The sequence below is a fragment of the Lepidothrix coronata genome, unplaced genomic scaffold (genome assembly GCF_001604755.1).
Source record: "Lepidothrix coronata isolate B3197 unplaced genomic scaffold, Lepidothrix_coronata-1.0 Scaffold117, whole genome shotgun sequence".
Lineage (NCBI taxonomy): Eukaryota > Metazoa > Chordata > Aves > Passeriformes > Pipridae > Lepidothrix > Lepidothrix coronata.
Window position 1 is genome coordinate 2,858,717 of NW_016690297.1, and position 21,105 is coordinate 2,879,821.

The 21,105-nt window shown below is 37.9% G+C and overlaps 1 protein-coding gene across 2 annotated transcripts in view; it reads right to left on the bottom strand.

The window, feature by feature from the left end:
• ADCY8 (adenylate cyclase 8) overlaps positions 1 to 21,105 on the bottom strand; it is a 125,140-nt gene that overhangs the window by 86,832 nt on the left and 17,203 nt on the right. For both annotated transcript variants that reach the window (XM_017825253.1, XM_017825252.1), the window contains exon 2: positions 7,616 to 7,765. In XM_017825253.1, coding sequence (XP_017680742.1) covers positions 7,616 to 7,765 — 150 coding nt within the window. The remainder of the gene's footprint in view (positions 1 to 7,615; positions 7,766 to 21,105) is intronic.

Genomic DNA, 21,105 nt, shown 5'->3' on the forward strand with positions numbered 1-21,105 from the left:
AGCTGAATAAAATGCAATATCTAACCATAGGCTTACACAGATTTTTTTGGTGAGTTTATTTTTTGCCCTTTAAAAATAGAGGCTCAGTTATTCTGATAAATATGAAGTATTTTAAATTACTTTTACAAAGAACAAACATGTACTCTCTAAAATTCATATTATTTTTTTATTTTTTAAACTAAACCTGAACTTTATCCTCATACCAATTTAGAGGGATATTCTTACCACCAGTAATATATATATATTTATATATATTTATATATTTATATATATATTTAAAAGACTTTATGGTGTTTAGCCCTCTTAAAGTGTCCCTTCCAATCCCAGTCCAATCTGCTCTTATTTTAGAGGTTGCAAAGTACTGGTGGTTGATTAAATTCTAGATTTGTGAGAGCTTGATAAACCCTACATAACATGTAAGCTGCTTTACCAAAAAAAAACAAAAACAAACCCAACAAAAAGCCAAAACCAAACCAGAGTTCATCAATCTGCAGAGATCTTCTTAAAGCCCTTAAAATAATAGAGATTGTTTCAGGGGAAAGTGTGAAAAAAAAGTCCTCTGGAAGTAAAGGTAGAAAGAAACAAATGGTCAAACAGAACAGCTTTCAAATGGAAAAAGAGATTAAGACAGGATTACAGTTTTTCCGAAGATAACATGCAGGAGAGAATAAATATGCCAACAGCAGATTGTTCTGAAGACTAAGGGCTGTCTTCTCACTTTACAGCTCTCATACTCACTAGAAAAATAGAATCCGTGCTCATACCTAGAAAACTAAACAACCCCCTTCTCATCGGACAAATGGTTTTTTCAAGCGTTGAGCTCTAATCCTTTATAGAAATCGAATCAAACAATATCCAAACTATTTCAACTTTCAAAATGAGTTTTAACTGGATTTTTGGAAAATCCCCCAGGAGAAAGAAATTAGTAAACCAGTGGCAGCACTTGCAGGGAGGAATTGTCTGCTAGGGTATTTCTTAGAGGACTCTTCTCATTAGACCATTTAATGTAGAAAAGCTTTTTCTTCTTGCTCCACACTGATCTGACCAAACCCATAATTAATACTTGCAGATGCCCATCTTCATCCCACCTTGATAGGGAGCATCCCCAGAAGCCCAGTGGGTCAGGTATGATACCAGCCTGGACCTTCTCACCTGAGTACTCCTTGCAAGACTGGAGACAGACAGTGCTTGTCCCCCACCATCTTTCTTTGCTCCTTCCTCCTTCCTCTAGCCTTCATCTCCATTTCCTCTGCCAGTGTGTTAGATGTGCAAGAATATTTTCATAAGGCTTAAGGAAGCCATTAAGAAGGAGCTTTATTTCCCTATAAGAGGACCTTTTCTTGGTAAAACTTGAGATTGTGTCTGCAGAAAAAAGAGTCTGCTTTTTAAAGACTGTGTTGGAGAGGGATTTAAACAGTACAGCTAAAAAGACTAATGCATCATGGTGATAGTACATTTTAGCACTAGGTAACTCCACTGAAACTGCACAAAATTACACTTAAAATAGAATAATTTTCTTTATTTGGTTTTTCAGGACTTGAAAACCAAAGAATTTCTTTCTGGTTTGAGTTTACTCCCTCCTAATACCTTAGCACAGCAGGGCAGTGCAGCTTTGCTGGTGTGCTCTGTACATCAGGTAGGGTTTTCTTTTCATGAATGTTGCATAACCTGCTACACTGAGAACAAGAATGAACACCTCTCCAGAGGATGAATATAAACATCAAACAGATAGGGACTGATTTCTCCTCTCATCTCAAACAACTGTAAAGATCCTTCTTTCATAAGATGCTATTAGGTGCTCTAAATTTACCAGAAATAATGCAAATAAAATGTTCCAGAGAGGCTATATGTTGAGTTTTTCTGAACATTAGTTCAGAGCACAGGTTATTCATGTTACTACTATACAGTTGAACAACTTTATTTAGCTTGAAAGCAACCTCCCATCCATATTGCTTTATCCAGGCTTTATTAGTCTTGGAGAGGTCTTGGACTGAGAGTAGAAGTGTGGCCATGACATAGAAGTTTCTTAATTATGAGTAAAATGACTTTTCTTTGAATAGCTGTCCTGCAATGTTGCAGTCTTATTACAAGATAAAGGGTAAGGACTGGACTGATTTTTATAGCCTTCCAGCTTTAATAAATTTAGCCATTTAATTTCTGTGATTTTCCCTGTCTAGTCCTTTTAAGCCTCCATTTCCAGCTTCAGTTAGTCAAATATTAACCTCCTTGCACAATAATAGTTTTCAGATATGTATAGCCTGGCATATGTATACGTGGGGGAGGAAAAAGCAGTCTCACAGTTATCTCAGAAACTCTTTATAATTAAATGGTAGTATTTCAGGGTTTAAAATGTTAAACAAATTTCAAGTAGAGATTGGAGAAAGAGCAGGTTAGGACATCAGGCATATATTATAAATGTAATTCTTCATAAAGTCATCAACATTCAATACGTGTCTGGATTTAACATGTCATGGATTAAACATTTAAAACGTAGGGATTTTGTATCAGGAGAAATAGAAATGAAAAAGAAATATAGTGCAGGTTCCTGCTCTTCATTAAAGCAATTTCACAGTATTCTGACAATGAGGGAACTTATATGTGCATTGTTTTTGAAAAGTTTTCAGTAGCTAATTACAAAAGTGAGTTAGTTTCTATTTTTGTTGCCCAGATATGATGAAAGCAGAATTACCTGCTGTGTCCTTGAGTAAAATCAAGGTAAAAAGAAAGACATTGTCTTTGAAGTGGTTATTAACAAAGTATAGCACTGGTTGTCAACATTTTTGAAGTACATAGATATCAAATGAAAATATTGACCCAAAATTTCAAACAGGTAGTGGAGTTATGATATTATTGGAATAAATTTGACTTATGAAAACTGTTAACCTCATGTTTGTTTTTTATTTATAATTGCAATGTGTAGAATACAAAATTGGAAGACATTTTATGGCTGCTGTATTTGGTTGGTTGATACAAATACAACTCAAGCACAAGCAGCTAACTACAATAATCAGAAAATATTTAAAGTCATTATTTTATCAATAACTGCTAAACTGAGACTTTTTTTACAACACATTTGTGCTATCTTGTGCAGCTTACTTCTCTGATATTTCTATCTTTTTATTATACAGTCTTTCTGGTACTCATCAGCAGTATGTCAAGCTCTGAAATGTTTTAGACCTTCACCAAAATTCTAATTGTGTAATGAAAATTGGGAAATAAGTAGACACAGATGTTCCCTCGATTTCACAGAATGCTGGAATTTCCACATGGTGTCACACAGATAATACCATACAGTTAAGTGCATAAACATCATTAACAATGACTGCTGGAGTAATTCTCCTTTGTAGCCACACTACAGTTCACTTTAATAATAGAGTAATTAGAGTTAGAAATTTCATTGTAATTGAAAATGCTAATATGTACTTTTAGCAACCCCAGGTGCTTAAAAACAAAAGAATAACAATAAAAAAAAAATCAGATCCTTGATAATCTGAAAATACGACTGAAAGTCCTGACTTTCTGAAATACTTGTGAAAATTTTATTTTAAAGTCTTGTTGAGAGCAAATGGTGATGGGGGAGGAAGGAGGTAAAAATATGTAGGAATTTTATTGTATAGACTTTTGGAAACATGAACTGGAAACTGAGTCACCTAAAAACTGGAAACATGTTTCCCAGTGGCCAGGGAAGGACCAGCCAGGCAACGTAAAGTCTTTTCCATCATCCAGGTCGGCACTTCATCCTCTTCCTTCTCATGTAAAAAGTGAATAAATTGAAGGTGGCATAAAAGCTGAACCTGCACTTGAAGATATTTTCTGTGGACAGTGAGCCAATGGAGCTAATTCATTTTTACAGAGACCATAGGCCCAGACATTTCTGAACAACAAAATGGCTTTGACTGTCAAACTTGCAAACTTTACAGCAATAATGAAATAGAGCAAGGAATTCTTGAACCCTGAAAACCCCATAAAAGAGAGAGACTGCTGGAAAATAATGACACCTGGAAAACACACTATCACATCTAACTGTCCAAATTTTGGGTCAGAGTAGCATGAAGAACAAAAAAGTTTTTTCATCCCTAGTGGAATTTTCGTTGTTTCACCTTCTATTTTCATTGCACTTTATGCAATGATGGCAAGTGAATGAATGAAACTGCTTTCACTGAAAAAAACCTTAGCTCATCTGTATGAAATGTATCTGGAAATACAGAACGATCTCTTGTTTTTCACCACAAAACAGAAGCTGATATAGTAGAAAATATATTTGTATTCCAGAAAATCTACAAGTGCTCATTAGAGGGTTCTCAAAAAACACAGAAGTCTTTACTTATAAGTATTATTGTTTCCTTTTACAGCTCTGTCTTTCTGATGGTACCTCTTGCTTGTCTCTAAAACATAGAGTATAAAATGTTTGGCTTACAGTCGGATGACTTTCTATGACTGACTCTTTTAGGCATTGTACAATACTGCATGATAGCAGTAGCATTTATAGTTATTAGACTGACAGATGATTAGAGATTATAAATCTAAGGGTTATTGAGAAATTGGAAGGTTATTTTGAGAGGGCAGAAACTAGATTTCTTAGTTTTAATAATGCACAGTAATGAATAGAAATATGTCTGAAGCATTTATATAACTTCTACGATTATATAAAATTGGAGCCTTATTCAGCAATTGCTTGTGGATGAGCATACCGCTCCTTGTTGTAGTTTTAAGCTCATGTTGTTTTTTCTTACTTTAATTTTACTTGTCTTTTGATTTAAACAAGGTAAAGACAAAACTGGACTCTAAAGGGACCTATCTGTCAAGCTGTCATAGTTCATATGAGATGCCATATATATGACATATTAATACAATTACCCATTGTAATTATCTTTTATTTTCAGTTTTAGAAGCAGAAGCTGTGTGGGGATGAAAGAAGCCTCTAGAGATTTAAATTAAGTAATCCATTACTGCTATAAAATGTAGCAGTACCACCACCAAAAGCCAAAAAATACTTCACCATCCTGTAAGAAATCTTTAGTTTAGACAGTTTATGGGAAGTGAAGGGGAAAGCAACTGAAGTGGAACAGAATTTGGAATTTCTGTAATTATTGTCTGGAAGGATTACAGAAATAATGATTATTCTATTTTCTCTGCATATTTTTAGCTCCTCAAACATATTTTTAGAAATTTTCAGAAGCTACAACTATTGTCCTCCACATTCTTCTTCCACCTTTTTTCCCCCCTTTATATATTAGAGTTATTTTCTAGAAAGGTGTAGAATTAATTTAGTCTACTTGATCAGGATTTAATCCTTGCTTTTTAAGAGGTGATAAGCATTAACAGGTAATAAGGTTTTTACATTCATGTGAACCACCGATTCTATGTATTATGAAATATATGTCTTCAAGAGAGAAAAATACTAGCAGTCACTGAATTACTGCCTGTGTACTGATCAAGTGAGCATAAGCAAGCTGCTAAAAAAAGTGGTCACCTAAAATGTGACCTTGCCAGTCTTCTTAAGGTAAATATGTTTAAAAAGCACTTCAGCGAGATGTTACTGCAGAAGCAAAGGGAAAAAATAGAAGACTGAGGGAAACAGGTTTTCCATTCCCCAACATATTCCAGTATTGGAATATTTTGTTAATATTGTTATAATTTATTGTTAATAATATATACATGGGTGTGCATAATAACACAGTTTCAAAGTTCCAAAAAAAATTAATGAAAAATATTTCAAAATGTTTTGTACCTAAATTTTTTGTTTTGTTCACTATTAAATTGAGTTTTAGAAGAGATCTTTCATTTGATGTCCTGTTGTCCATATTTTTCTCCTGTGGGCATTTTCCTTGGCCCAAGTACAATTCCCTTATACATTTCCAATCATATGATGCTTGTGACACACTACTTTGTTTGGTTATAGGTGAGTCTCAGCTTTGGTGAGGTAAGTCTCCAGGAAGTTCTGCCCTCAGGGAACATTACAGCCCCAAAGCCTTGCAAGGCACTGGGCCAAGACAAAATGCACAGTTCAACATTGACTGATTAAAAGCAAATATTTCAGATTCAACCACTACTTTCCCCCTCTCAAAAAAAAAAATCTTCCCACCAAATGGAAACAATCTGTCTTCGTTTTCCTAATAGAAAGTACAAGTTCAGCAAAATTAAATTTCCCAAACTCTTTGTCTGTGTACAAACTTCATTTCCCATGAGAGGATAAAATAAATCTAATGGAAAATCCTCAGTATAATGTGGAACAAGGAAACAAGGTAATCTTTTGTTAGTGTTTTATAAAGATTTTATGATGAACTCTAGAAAACTATGGTAAAAATAAAGATTACAAAATAATAGTTTATGAAAGATTAGACAAGAATAAAAAAGAAAAAAACCTCACCCTTAAAGAATCCAAAAGGCATAAAAATGTGATTCTACAGTTAAAATGAGAACAGTGCATCCTAGATAACATCCCTCTAAGCCTCTTCAGTCAGCAATGGCTACAGAGATATACTGGCAGAAGTACCTGGCATTACTCAGCACAGTTATATATTCATACTGAGTCATTAGTCAATAAAGTCTAGAATAGGACATCTTCCTAGAACTCTGTATAAGAGTATGACTTTCAAGGGGCAAATTAAATAAATTTGGGAATCAATATACATATTTATACAAAAAAGGCAAAATGAATAGCTACATTCATTTGAGAATGAATTAGCAACATAACATATATAGATTTATATATACAGGTTGTATTTTGATCTTAATACAAGATTTTAAACAACAGATGAACCTTCTGATATTTCAATGGGAATGCAAAATACATATAACATGCTACATGTCATTGCTGCTCCCTTGGTAGAAAATAATAAGCAGCAAACTTCTTTTTATCCAATACCTCTTATTTTGGATTAGAAAAGATGATGTATCTAAGGACAACCATACCTGTTCAGATCAGAATTTCGCTTGACCCAGTACGCTATTGCACACAGTAACCAAAAGTTGATCATCTTTTCAGAGGGAGTTTGAGAACAAAGAAAGCATATAGTGATGCTCCAGCTGCAAAAATCCCTCTGTGAGCCAGAGGTGACGCTTCAGTATTTTCTCTGCCTTGACTGGGTTCACTTCCAGGAACTTGCTTTTCACAGACTCACAGAATCACAGAACGGGTAAGGCTGGAAGGGACCACAGTGGGTCATCTCGTCCAACCTCCCTGCCCAAGCAGGGTCATCTTAGAGCACGTGGCACAGGATTGCATCCAGATGGTTCTTGAATATCCTTCACTTGACTAATACAAGTTTTACTATCCTAAACACTCTGAAACACAAAGTTCCCCAGCTTAGCCCCTCTTGTGTAAAGAACTGGTTTTTTTAACACCTGCCAGTTGCTGTTTCATTTGATGGCCTCTTCTATGGGAAAGGACAATGAAGATCCACTCTCTATTCATCCTGATTCCCAGTGTAAATCTTTAGGATGTCATATCAACTCGCAAGCAATACATACCAGCAAAATAACGGCATAAAACTCATTTAACCTGCATAGATCAAGTGGCATCACATTGGAGTCAGCAAGGCCCAGACAAAAGCCCGGTCTTGTACAATTATCAATACCAGTTAATACAAAAATCGGATTGTTTCTCCAATACCTGTCGCTGGTTTTCTGTCTCTAGTCTCAGTCTGGCCTCTACGCATCTTCTGGTCTCCAGGAAGGCTTGACGTTGTGCTCTGTCTGACAAGTAGCTAATGAAGATTCCTGCAGTGTTCATACACATAAATAACACTGCTTGAGCTGCTATCTGCAATGAACAACAAATAAGATTTGATTAGACAGGAGAAGCAAAAATATCTGTTTAAAAAAAAAGAAAGAGACAGAGAGAATGACTGCTCTGTAGGCTGCAAAAATAGCAGTTAGGAAAGTTTACGTAAAAGAATCTCTTAGATCTTAAGTAGAGGCATCAAACTTGCAAAATTATATCTGCCTTGAGGATGAGATATGCAGCATTTGGGGGATTAAACTCTAGTTGAACCACAAATGATATTTCCAAAAACTGACTCACAGAGCTCTAGCCAGGACTGATTACAAACATAATTAACAATTTGTTTTTGCACTGCCTGTCCTGCAAGAGCAACTTTGTGATTTGTTCCATGGATTAGTTTGGGAAGCAAGCCATATTAAGGAAAACAAAGAATGTCAGTTAACTAAGAATTAGTATCAGTGATACTAGCTATTGTGTTATTATTGACCAAATTATGTAAATTCATTTTCAGCTGATGCCAAAGCACGATTTTCCACAATGTGAATTCTGAACCATTCAACAGGGGAAGCTGAAAGGATAACCAAATTCTTGCCTAGCCAGTGCCTGTGTACACAGACTTTTTCTTTGCTGAAGTCTACATAAGAGCTGAACTCATTTTCCTCGTAGAAAATATTTCCTTGTGCGTCACAGCTTCTTCCTTTTCCATGTGAACTCAAAAAAGCCAAATGGGAGTGGATCCTTGGACAGTGCAAATTTCAGTGGCTTATTTGTCTTTCACAGGTATCTCTCTGAGCTCTGCATGTTTGTGAGGGAGGGCACATCAACACCATTGAAGTGAGGATTGTTTGGGAAAGTAAGAAATTGGCAATATTTGACTGCACTAGAGACGGGACAGACATGGAATCTCAGCACTTTATCCAATATCTCATCCTTGTTATTGGTTGAGATTTCAAAGGCACCCAGGCTCTGATAGCTTTGGTTGATACCTACAGGATCATAACAACACCAGAACTACCACACCAAGACAGATCAGGTGTTCATCATTCAGAATACTGCCTCTGGTAAACACAGAGTGCTCAAGCAAACACAGAGTGAAAACACAGAGTGCTCAGGTAAGAGCACAAGGATAAAACAGCAGAAAGAGTACAGCGAGTATTAAGCGATGTTTTGTTAAAACAGTCTTGAACACTCCAGTAATCTGTGATTGCAAAACATTTTGGGCTAGACATCGCATTTTCTTAACATTATCTAATATTCAGTCTTCCTAAAATCCAAGTGTGGTTTGTCCTAATAGAAGACTCTCTAATCTCATTGTGATGCTTTGTCTCAGATCTGCAATCCCCACAGTCACGTGGGTTTGAAAGTGAGATCTGATATGAAACCAAATGCATCTAGAAGAAACTTCAACTTTATATATTGCCATATTTCTGAAACTGGAGTATTGTTCTACTATAGTACAGGGAATTAATTTGCAGTTGATAAGCTATGAACAAATAATAATGCATATCCTGACTTCAGATGAAGTTTTGTTTAACTTTATCCAGTAATAGATGTCTAGGCTAGGCTTGTGAGAAGTAGGGAATGATTAGCATGATCCTTGCACCTTCCTGGCCTCCAGGATCCTGCAGTTTACAGCTAGATGTGGTATACCCAGTGCTGCACAACTTTTCTGATGCCTTTCTCAAGTTAATTGTACGTTTGGTCCCTATGACACTCAATAACAAAGATTTTTACAATTTATTTAGGCACTTTATGATAAAAATATTTCCTTTTTTTTTGCTTTAATTCACAGCTTTATAATTTCTTTGAGTGCTGCATTATGCTTGTAAACAGTGACTAATCATTTCTAATTCATTTGCCTCTCACCATTCTTGATTTTACTGTCTTAAAATATAACCCTTACTTTTACTATTTGAAAGGGAGGAATTTGAGACTCTTCAGTCACTCTGTGTTTATCACTATTCCACCTCTGTGCTTACTGCTTTTCCCCTGATATCTACCTTACCCTGTTTTACTGGAGACAGGTTGCCCTGGACTGGCCAGCTTCCCCCAGGCATTCCCTGCATTTGCTCCAAAATAAATCAGAGAATGAATTAATTCAGCTATGACATAACTCCTTTCTGGTGCAGGCTACTGGGAGGCGTATGATGAGCTGACATGAGATTAGTACTAGTTCAGAATTGCATTGTTCAGCAGGACAACTGAAATCAGCTGTAGGTGGCTGGAGGAGTCAGCCTTTCACGCCTTTTTGACTGACTTTTAACTTCGACATGAGCTGATAATTGGTGTTCACACACACTAGGAAAGCTAGATTAGAGGATGAAAAAAAGAAGAAAATCCCTTCAGAATATTTGAAATGTGCATTTCCACAGTGAAAGTGTCGAGGTGCTCTCCTTTGCTCACAAATTCAGTTGCAATTTCGTGGTGAGGCCATTTCAGTCACCCATCTCTGCTAACACTCAGGACTACTGCCGCTCACTTCAGCAGATCTCCTTAGAGCAAATGCATTAGAATTTGGCCTTCAATTAGATTTCATGAGCACATAATTTGATTTGGACAAAGGGAATAATGGAAAACATGTTACAGGTAAAACAACAGCTTATGCAGAGGCAGAATCTGCTTTTCTTACACCTACTAGTCCGATTGAAAGCAATCCAAAGAGTAAAGCACTATAAGTTGCAAGGCATACTAATTTTTAATTAGTAGCTCATTTCAATAAAAGAATAAAAAAGACATATGAGACTTGAATCCTTCATTGCCACTTCTTTTTCCTAGGGCTTACTAGGGCCAATTCCAGAATTCTTAGATTATTTTCTACAACCTACAAGCCAGGGCAGACTGATTTTAGAGGATGTACATATCTTTTTGACTCACCTGAAAATAATCAATGCTCACATAGTAGGGCAGTTAGGGTACAATGCAAAAAGAAGAAAATATTTTCACAACGTTTGTAAGTCTATTTGTAACTTGCACAGTACTCCTGTAAGCAATAGTAGTAGACACATCAAGTGATCCTAAAAAGCCATGAATGATATATTTTGATGTTAAATAGGGCTCTGAGGAGGTCTGCTTCTTGAATATTTATTAAATGCTAAGAAGACACCCATCATCAACTGCTTTGGAATATCTGGGTAACACAATCACCACTGTTTCTGCTGAACCTGCAGTTGCACATAATCACATAATAGGATGAACAGAGCTAAAGGAAGTAACTTCACAAGATCATTGAGATACTTAGAATCATAGAATCACAAAATTATCAAGGTTGGAAGAGTCCTTCAAGAATCTCAGCCCCATAATCACTTCAAAATTCATAACTGAACTCTGTTTTAGTTTTGCCATGAGTTTTTGTTTTGAAATGTGCAATTGTCCATCAGGAAATATAGAATCATAAGGCCAGCGACTAATAGACATTTATGGAGTGTGTAGAGATTGACTGAGTTCAGCACTTCCAAAGAGCCCATAACCTAAGGAAAAGTGAATATTATGAACATTCAACAAACCCAATGGATTGGAAATATGTTGATTGATAGCTGGCCCTAAAAGACAGCAATTGCCACAGGCAGTCTTCATCATGAAGTTGAACCAACAGCAGCATACATCCACATGGAAAGCACAGTGGAGGCAGCAGAGAAAAGGCTGATAAAGTTTAGAAACAATTCTGAAATCCAGAAGGACACTGAAATTGTGTGTTATTACCTCAAGTGCAGAAAGACACCCTAGTGAGCTCTGCAGAAATAAACTTATTATTAACCTCTTCAGCAGGTAATTTTGTTCTGCTGCACAGACACAGAGTAGTGCTGGGGCTGATGTCTCCAAAACACGTGAGAAACAAAGAAATGGTTTTCAGTGTATTGTCTAGCTGGACAGTCTTTGGGTCTATCAATCCTAAAGAGTACAAATTTCATTAGTTGCTGAAATGAGCTGGTGGGAAATTATTTAATTATTTTCCTATTTTGCTTTCTAATTTTGGATTGGCTTCAAAACAGAATAGAATAGTTCTTGTCTGCTTTGGGAAAGCTGGAAAAGTAAAAACTGTTGTGCTTCTTTAAGAACGTTTTCAGCATGTGCCACATAAAACAACTGGTTGCTATAGTAATTATTATTGGATAATTAAGGCTGAAGAAGCGTTTTGATTCATCATTACTAGTTTAACTAAAAATAGAAGCTCACCAAAAGGTTGTGTTTTTTATAATTAAAATGTCTCAGAAAATCCATTGTCCTCTCTCCCTCCTCCATCACCCTCTTGCTTGTGTTTAATCAAGGGAAAATAACATACTGGTATAAGAACTGATCACCAGGAATGAACTGAGGGTTGCATGAGAAGACCAAAATGCTCTACTTTGTCTAGAATAGGAACATCTGGCAGCACGGACTTTACCAACCTCTCACTGCTGGGCTGCAGCAAGCCTCCATTTCCCACTGAGAGCATGGTTTTATGAATCAAAGCTCTTGGCAGAGAAACTGGTAAGTACCCGTTTCTCTGCACTGCCTCTTGCCCACCTTGATCCCTCGGTACAGCTTCCCCTTTGTTGTGCCAGATCAATTATTTGTGGGACCATACTGTGAATTATATCAGGGAACTTGGCCAACTTGAAAAACAAACATTTGGCGCTGGCAGTGATTTTCGTATCTAGAGCAGTCGTCTGATTAAGTTCACAGCACAGCCTCCACGGGAAGAGGAAGCACGTGAACATTCATAGCTGGCACTGCTGCCAACTCATTAAACTGAAATCATTGCTGCCTTATTGTTAAATCACCTTGTAATCATGTTTTTATTCTCCAGGTTCACTCCTTCTGACTTCTCCTGTGTCTGACTGCTAAATGCCAATGGCCATGGTAGGAGGGTATTTGGTTTGTTTTAGTTTGTGGGTGCTTCTCCATCAGCTTTTATTGGAAACCAATCTGGCCTGCAAAGGTGCCTAAACTGATTCCGTGGCTTTCCAGAAAGCTCCTCTATCCCTGATCCTCTATATTTTCCAGTGCATAAGTACAACAGCTGTTTAACTCCTACTTACAGCTGGAGTGAGTGCTACTCTTTTATCTGATCTACATATACACACTTCACTGAAAGACAGAAATACACCATACCCCTGAGAAGACAGAGATGGAGAATAGCATAATGTTTATTCATAGTAAATTTAGTCAAGCCCAGACTATGATGGTTAAGAGCAGTGCTTTACCCCACCCACCCTTGATTTGCTAAATGTGAAAGGAGCCATTTGTACCAGCGTCACCATCTGATTTTGTGTTTAGAACTGTTTTGTGGTTCAGCTGTGCACAGGTCCCATGGGAACATTGGCTGGTTCTTCAAAAACTCAGATGTTATTTATGCCTCTAGGAGAGCTGAGACCTTTTGAGAAGACTGATCTTGCTGCTTTTAGAGAGGTCTTCACTATGTACTTAGGGACACAGTCTGGCCTTTAAGGTGCATGAAACCTGCATACTGCAAGCCAGGTTGCCCTATCAAAACACAAGGTGTACCAAAAGAAATTATTAGATTACTTTCAGTGAGAGCTAGTGGTTTCACACACAATTTTCTCCATCCTATTACAGAATATCCTAACATACCTACTGCTCCTGTGCTGCTTATTATTTAGAAAACAAACACCATTTTCGTTCTGAACAATGACATGTTTTCATAAAATCAATTGTTCTAGTTCAAGACATAGTTTGAAAATATGTATCTTTAATATTCAGAACAGAAGTCCAATTTTCTATTAGAAAAAGAGCTATTTCTTTCTTCTTCTCACTGAATCTATTAGAAATGCAGACAATCAAATGTCTGATTAAGTTGCTTATAGGTAGCTCAAATCATACAAATTTGGTAAGTCAGCTACCAACTATGGCAAGACTTTTTGCAAGATGGTGTGGTACAAGAGATCTTTCAAGAAAATCATATCATCATATCATATCATATCCGACACATAGGGCCGACACAGCTGGAGTGATGCACAGAGGCAGTCAAGGAAATACGTAACCCTGCTAGTGCCACTGAGCAGCCCCAGATTTTCAGCCCATGTCCTCTAACTCCCTTCGAGTTTGTCTACAACTTAGAGTTCAGGAATAATTTTAATTAAAAAAAAGTTATTCTGGACCTTTGGATAACCTTTTTTAGGTGTTTTGTTTGGGTTTTTTATAGATGTTAAAGTGAATAGACATGACGGGGAAAATGTCAGTGGCAGGGTCATAACCCATGCATACAGGAGAAGGGACAGGGATGGGTAAATGATCTTCACTTTTTAGTATCTGTTCTCCGTGGCTAAGGGTACTTTGCTGAACTATCTGACTCTCATCTAGGAAATGATCCTGAACTATGCAATGAAATCTGGTGATCATGTTCCCTGTTCACTGAGCAGCATATCCCTTCTTTTTTACCATTTTACACACAGGGTGCTATTACCTGCAGATACCTAAAATGTTGCCATTTACAAAGAACAATCTTATCTTTTTGACATGAATAACCCTCTTCATTCAGTGTTTTCTGTGCTAGTTAGGTACCTTCTCCCTCTACTCAGAGATAGCTGTAGTGCAGGATAATTACAACAAGAAATCTAAAGCCAAATCTTCCAGATGTCATCATTTTATTGTCCAAAAACATCACCTCATTTAGTGTGTTTATAAGTAAGCATAAAAGGCTCAGACAGGAATCTGTTTTCTCCAAATATATATAACTTCGAAACTACAGCACATGTTCTACAGAAAGATTTTAAATTACCTGTGCTGTCTAACCAGGAGTAGATCCTTTTACAACACACAAAAACCAGCAAAAAACAAGGCACAGCACAAATGTCTTCACAGCAGAGAACACACGGGAAGCAGCCTGTGGCAGTCAGGGAAAGTTAGGAAATGAAGTGATAGTATTTCCCAGCTCACCGCTCAAAAGGAAACGTAAAGCAGCTGTGATTTCCCTTTCTGCACTTTCATATTTCAGACTCATGAAGCTCTGTCTGACTTTAAAATTTTCCCTTCACTTTTCTGTTGCTGATGATACTAAACTGGGAGGAGCTGTTGACTCCTTCGAAGATAGAGGGGCCCTGCAGAGAAACCTGGACAAGTTACAGAGAAACCTGGGAAATCACCAACCGTATGAAGTTCAACAAAGACAAGTGCCAGATTCTGCACCTGGGAGAGGGCTGTAGAAAGGGAGCTGGGGCTCCTGGCTGATGGCAGGTTGAATATGAGTCAGCAGTGCCCTGGAAGCCAGGAGGGCCAACTGTGTCCTGGGGGGCATCCAGCAAAGCATCACCAGCCAGGCGAGGGAGGGGATTGTCCTGCTCTGTTCTACACTAGTGCAGCCTCTCCTTGAGACCTGTTTGCTGTTTTGGGAGCCAAAATATAAGAAAGATATAACTCTATTAGAAAAGGACCAAAGGAGGGCTACAAAGATGGTAAAGGGCCTAGAGAGGAACCCATAGCTGCTGAGAGCACTCAAGGAGACAGGGGCGACCTCATCATAGTCTACAGCTTCCTCATGAGGGGAAGAGGAGGGGAAGGCACTGATCTCTTCTCTCTTGGTGACCAGTGAGAGAACCGAGGGAATGACCTGGAGTTGTGTCAGGGGAGGTTTAAGTTGGATATTATAGGAAAAGATTCTTCCCCCAGAGGGTGGTTGGGCACTGGAACAGCCTCCCCAGGACAGTGGTCAAAGCACCAAGCCTGACAGAGTTCAAAGAGCATTTGGACAATACACTCAGGCACATGGTGTGACTCTTGGGAATCATCCTGTGAAGGGCCAGGAGTTGGGCCTCGATAATCTTTGTGGGTCTCTTCCAACTCAGAATAGTCTATGATTCAATGGTTCTGTGCAGAAGTTGACCTCCTTTACAAGATTAATATTTATTGTTCAAAACAAATACCAAAGTAATTATGTTCAACAGAAGCCACATTTCATTTAAAGCCACTATAGAAATTAATTATTTAGAATAAAAGTTAAAACATCTAACCAAAGATTTAAAAGAAATTAATCTGAAATGGGGAAGTACACCCGCAACATCCTTGAATATTAAGAATCAAAAGTAATACTTGCGGGTTTTTTTGAAGCAATCCTTACCCAATGTTAATTTTTGCCCTTGCATTACATGCATGGATATCTTAATTGTAAATAACTGTCTCCCAATAGAGATATACCGGTATTTGGGGACCGGGCATTAGAAATCATCTCAGTGACAAAAAATTCCAGCTGACACATGGTCTAGAAAAGTCTGAGAGCATCACTGAGTTTTAGGATGAGCCTGGTCAACCAAAAATAGAATGTCTAAAGTGAAAGTCACTTCTGGAAATTTTCCTCAAATTATTGCAATAGTTCTACCTAAGTTAATACAAGATAGCCAAAGCAGAAGAACGCCTAGTAGTTCCCTTAATAGATTATGTAGCTGATTAGGAGTAACGATAGAAAAAGAAAAAAAGAGCCTTCATCATAGTTGTTTTGCAGCACTGAAAAGAGTTTAACCACATTTTAAGGAAAACAAAATTATGTAGTGTGCATTTCTGCTAAGTGGGTTTGGGATGGTGTTCTGCACAGCTGCTTTTATTCCTCTGAATAATGGCCCTTATCCAAAGATGTCAAAATTGAGTGAACAATAATTATGTTTGTAGGGCTGACAGCTGTTCATCTTTTCTGACATACCTTAATGCTGTTTTCATCTGCTCAAATGTATTCATATCCCAGAAATTAGCTGCAGGCCATATTTCCTGTCTGTTCCCAATGGAACTGGCAATCGTCATGATTTGTGTGCAGGTGACCCTGCTTCGGTGCATTTTACAAAGCTCTAACAACAGACTGCACAAGAGAAGTTTTTCATTTTTCTTCCTAGCTGTGTGAGTCCAGATCTTGTGGTCATAGGAGGAAGAGAGAAGCAAGATTCTGCAAACATTTTTCCCTTTTGGTATTGCAATGGAAAAAAGAAAGTAACAGCAGAACATAATGATCTTTACAGAATCAGAGAATCACAGAACATGCTGACTTGGAAGGGACCCATAAGGATCATCAAGTCCAACTCCTGGCCCTGCACAGGACCCAAGAGTCACACCATGTGTGTGAGAGTATTGTCCAAAGGCTCCTTGAACTCTGTCAGGCTTGGTGCTGTGACCACAGTCCTGGGGAGGCTGTTCCAGTGCCCAATCACACTCTGGGGGAAGAACCTTTTCCTATAATATCCAACTTAAACCTCCCCTGACACAAATTCAAGCCATTCTCTCGGGTCCTGTCACTGGTCATCAGAGAGGAGAGATCAGTGCCTGCCCCTCCTCTTCCCCTCACTAGGAAGTTGTAACTGCAATGAGGTCTCCCCTCAGTCTCCTCTTCTCCAGGTCGAACAGACCAAGTGCCCTCAGGGGCTCCTCATACAGCTTCCCCTCAAGGCCCTTCACCACCTTCATTGCCCTCTACTCTTGGACTCTTAACAAGAAATAGACAACCTTACAAAAGCCACTCCAGTCTGTGTGAGAGTGAGAACAATACTTATTAAAAAGTTAATAGGTTTAACTGAAATAATACTGAAAATACTGGTAATTAAAAAAATGCTTGAGGGATATCAAAGTGTTGAATGTCCTTTTCCAAACAACCCTTGTCCTTCAAAGTCTGTTTCTACTCTGATGGGAAGCTCTACTAATCAGCTCTGTGTGTTAATCAGTGATACCTGCTGACAAACAAACCACCCCCCGCAGCTGTTCTTTTTTTAAACTATTCACCGCTCCTGCCCAAAAAAAAAAAAAAAGCCAAAACAATGCTGGAAACAAAAGCTCTTTACATTTTATTATCAGCATTTTTAACAGCAGACCAATGACAAGACTAACTTTTCCCCACGGATGCACCTGTAAGTGGATGCCATTTTGCACAGGTGTAACTGGTAACAGAGTTTGCCCATTGAATCTACAGCTGATTGATACCTGAGACAAGAATAAGTTTAGAGTCCCTAGAAGTGGCTTAAGGTTTGCTAGCCCAGAAAAAAATACAGAAAATATCTTCTCTCTCATTATGACTGTTCTGTTTCCATTTAAAATTATTTTTTTGAAAAGTGACCTGAAAACTCCAGTAAAAATGTATATTCTCTGTGTTTATTTTCTCCTTTGGTATCTTGATTTGTTGCTGATTGTGGTGATCTTCTGAAAACCACGAAAAGGTAGAACTCAACAACTCCAATTTTAGATTCCTTTCCTAGTAAAACCTTCAAATATCCCTTGAAAAATACCCAAATGCTCATTTTCTCAGCTATCCCTGATGCTAATGTTGGGCTGTACACATGAAACCTGTCCTTACTTTGGAAAAATCTTGGGGACAATAAAGGCAGTAGGTTATAGTCTGACTTCAGTGTACACAGAATTTCAGGTATCCTTAACCACACTGAGAAACAGCACTGATATGATTTTGATGGACTGCAGGAAATGGAGAGCCCATGAAGATACAGATGAACTTGCAAGGAAAACTTTAGAATGGTTGGGGTTTGGGTAATAGGGCCCAGGAGCCTTTGTCCTCCAAAAGGTGAGCCGAACACAGCTTAGGCACAGCAGAAGACATGAATCACTCAGGATTAAACAGGAATTTTATTAATATCTAACGTTACTTATATTTTCTTTAAGTCTGCTTTATCTTAATTTTTTTAAAATATCAGGAGATATCCTGGACAGAAAATAGGGAAGGGACATGGGAGCAGATGGAAATGTACCAGACAAAAGCCATGAGAAGTTACAACATTCCAGACCAGCTGGATTAAAACTTTATCTCAGAGACTTAGGCAAGGACAAACATTTTCCTTTGTGAAACCTGTGGGTGTTGTTTTGCTATTAGTCACGGTGAATACCTCAGTGTGGTGAGCTAGAAGAAGTCAAACTGACATCAAAAGTACAGAGTACTGTGGGAAAGAGTTGATTCAGTCCTTTGGCTGGCAGAATACACCCCAGATAAATAATGAAGGATTAGGCTTCTCCTGACACTTTGCTAGCAGAAGAGACATATAGCTCAGGATTCATTCTGCACCAACACTGGTGTGACCTAGGACTAATTCCTTTGAAGGCAGTGGCTTACTCTGGTTTAAAACAAGGATGGGATTAATATCAAACCCTGATATTTACCATTGGCCAAATTCTCCTTGCCTGACAATACAAACCATGCCTTTGTTTTCCCTGATTGTGTAAGCATGAGAAACAGAAACTGGTCTGTTCATGGAATATTAAATAAATGACACAAGACAAAACTGCTGTCTCTGATGCTGAATAATGAATCCTGCTGATACCAGAGAGAGTTGCAGGAGACTATTAAATTTGATGGACATAAACTAACAAGAGAAGTCCCCCAGATGGTTTACATCACAACAGCTCTGTACAGTTCATTGAGGGTTTGATCCAATGCACAACCATAATGATGTCCACATTTTTGCAGTTTTGTGTAAAGGAGCCACTCTGGAGCAAGGTCAGTCTTAACCTGCTCACACAGAGGGTCATTGTCTTCAAAAGGAAATTTTCTTGGACAAAGCAGTGTTTGGTTTTAGTGAGTATTGATCCAATATTTAAATCAATATAGCTGTCGTCAGGATATGTAAACATTGCTTTCTTAGGAGCACTCAGCAGACCAGTGCTTGAAAAGAAATTATGTGTGGCCTTGGACATGCTGGCATATGAATACTAAGGCTGATGACAAGGTGTTTTGCGGCACAAAAACCATTCCAGAATTTCAGCCAAGAATTAGCTGACAAATTCAGGCTGGAATTTCAGGCAGTGGAGAGAACATTACTTCTGAGCTTAAAAAAAGAAAGCAAAAGACAATCAGTTTTATAAACTGATCCTTCAATTGGCTAACATTTTTTGAAAGCCAAACAGCTCTAATAGTTAAATCTGTGAAGAAGTGTAAGGAGAAAGGTCACATTTAATGACAGGCTGAGACACTTCCTAGTGTTTAACACTCAATCCAGAGCCCACTCTGTTTGATGGAGATATACCTCCTGGCTCTGATGGCTTTTTAAGCAGTTGCCTCCAACAATTTTGATTTGTTAGATATCACAACACAAGTGAAACAAAGCATTTCAGATATCCTAGAGAATCACTTGTGTCTCCTTGATAACAATTTTAAAATTTTTTTACTCTACAAGGATGAAATCAGCTCCTACAGTGTAAGTTCTGTCACTCAGCAAGTCAGCACTGATCAGATACACCCTTTCCAGGGTACATACAAATGTTTCAAACTGAAAATAAATTATATTTTCTTTTCTTAAAGAAAAATAAGGCCCCAGCCAAGCCCCATTTTTCAAGTTATTTTCTTTTTGTTTGGATAGTGTGTTGCTGAAAGTGATTAAAACCATGTCTGTAAACAGCACTATGAACACAGTAGTTGCTGATATTAAGCCGACATCTCATGGTTGACACCATACAGTAACCACGTGTGTAACCTATATTAAATTCTGGGTGAAACCAAGAGTAAGTTCAAATTACTTCTTAATGTTACCATCCTCATGAACATCCACATCCGTTTATTAAAGTCAGCACAATTACTCATTATATGAGCATAAACCTAACATTTTTGTGCCATAAATTCACAATGTATCAGTGTCATAAATAACCTTTAACATTCATTCTGGCCTTCTTTCTTACCTTCTGACATATTCCTATGTAGTATTTACACAAAGAGTTTATAAAAAAGAGAAAACCTCTAAATCATGCCAATTATTTTTAAGGAGAAAAATACTACTAAAAAGAGTAGAACGGGGAGACTTAAATACCTCACAGGATGATACTAGAAAAAAGTAAATACTGGGGAACAATGTATAGAGACAAGCACCACGAATCTGGAGAACTAGTACAGTTTTATGGAGTGCTAGCTTTAAAAAAAATAATGTGTGTGTGTCTGTGTCTGCGTGTTAAAATTTTCAGTTCTTGGTGGATTATATAAAAAGCACCACAACCCTCACATTTTTTCTATTTCCCTAGTAAGCAGTGAAGAGGTGCAACTACCGTGTTTCTGAGGAGCTCAGACTTTTAGGAGAGCAAATGCCTTTCTTGGATCGGTACCTCACTGGTGGCACCAAGAAGGCAAAATGTGGCTACTTAGAGATATTTCATATTCAGAACACATCTACAGCATGTGGGCAGCACATGGCAGCCCTCAGCTTCCAATTTCCACTGAGTTCAACCAAAATGGAAGAGTAATGGCCACTCAGAGCTGCAAAATCCCTCCTCTGGGAGATTACAGCACCTGCTGACTTCAGTATTCAATAAAAACTCTGGATCACAAGACATCACTGATCAGCAGGACTTGAAGTTGTGAGAGGTGGTAGCTCAGGAGCCAGTCCATTCCAGGGCTTGCAGGAACACAGCAATACCACTGGATTTGGATGGGATGATCCAGACATTCCTGGAAAAAAATGCATCCTAATCCATAAACTGTC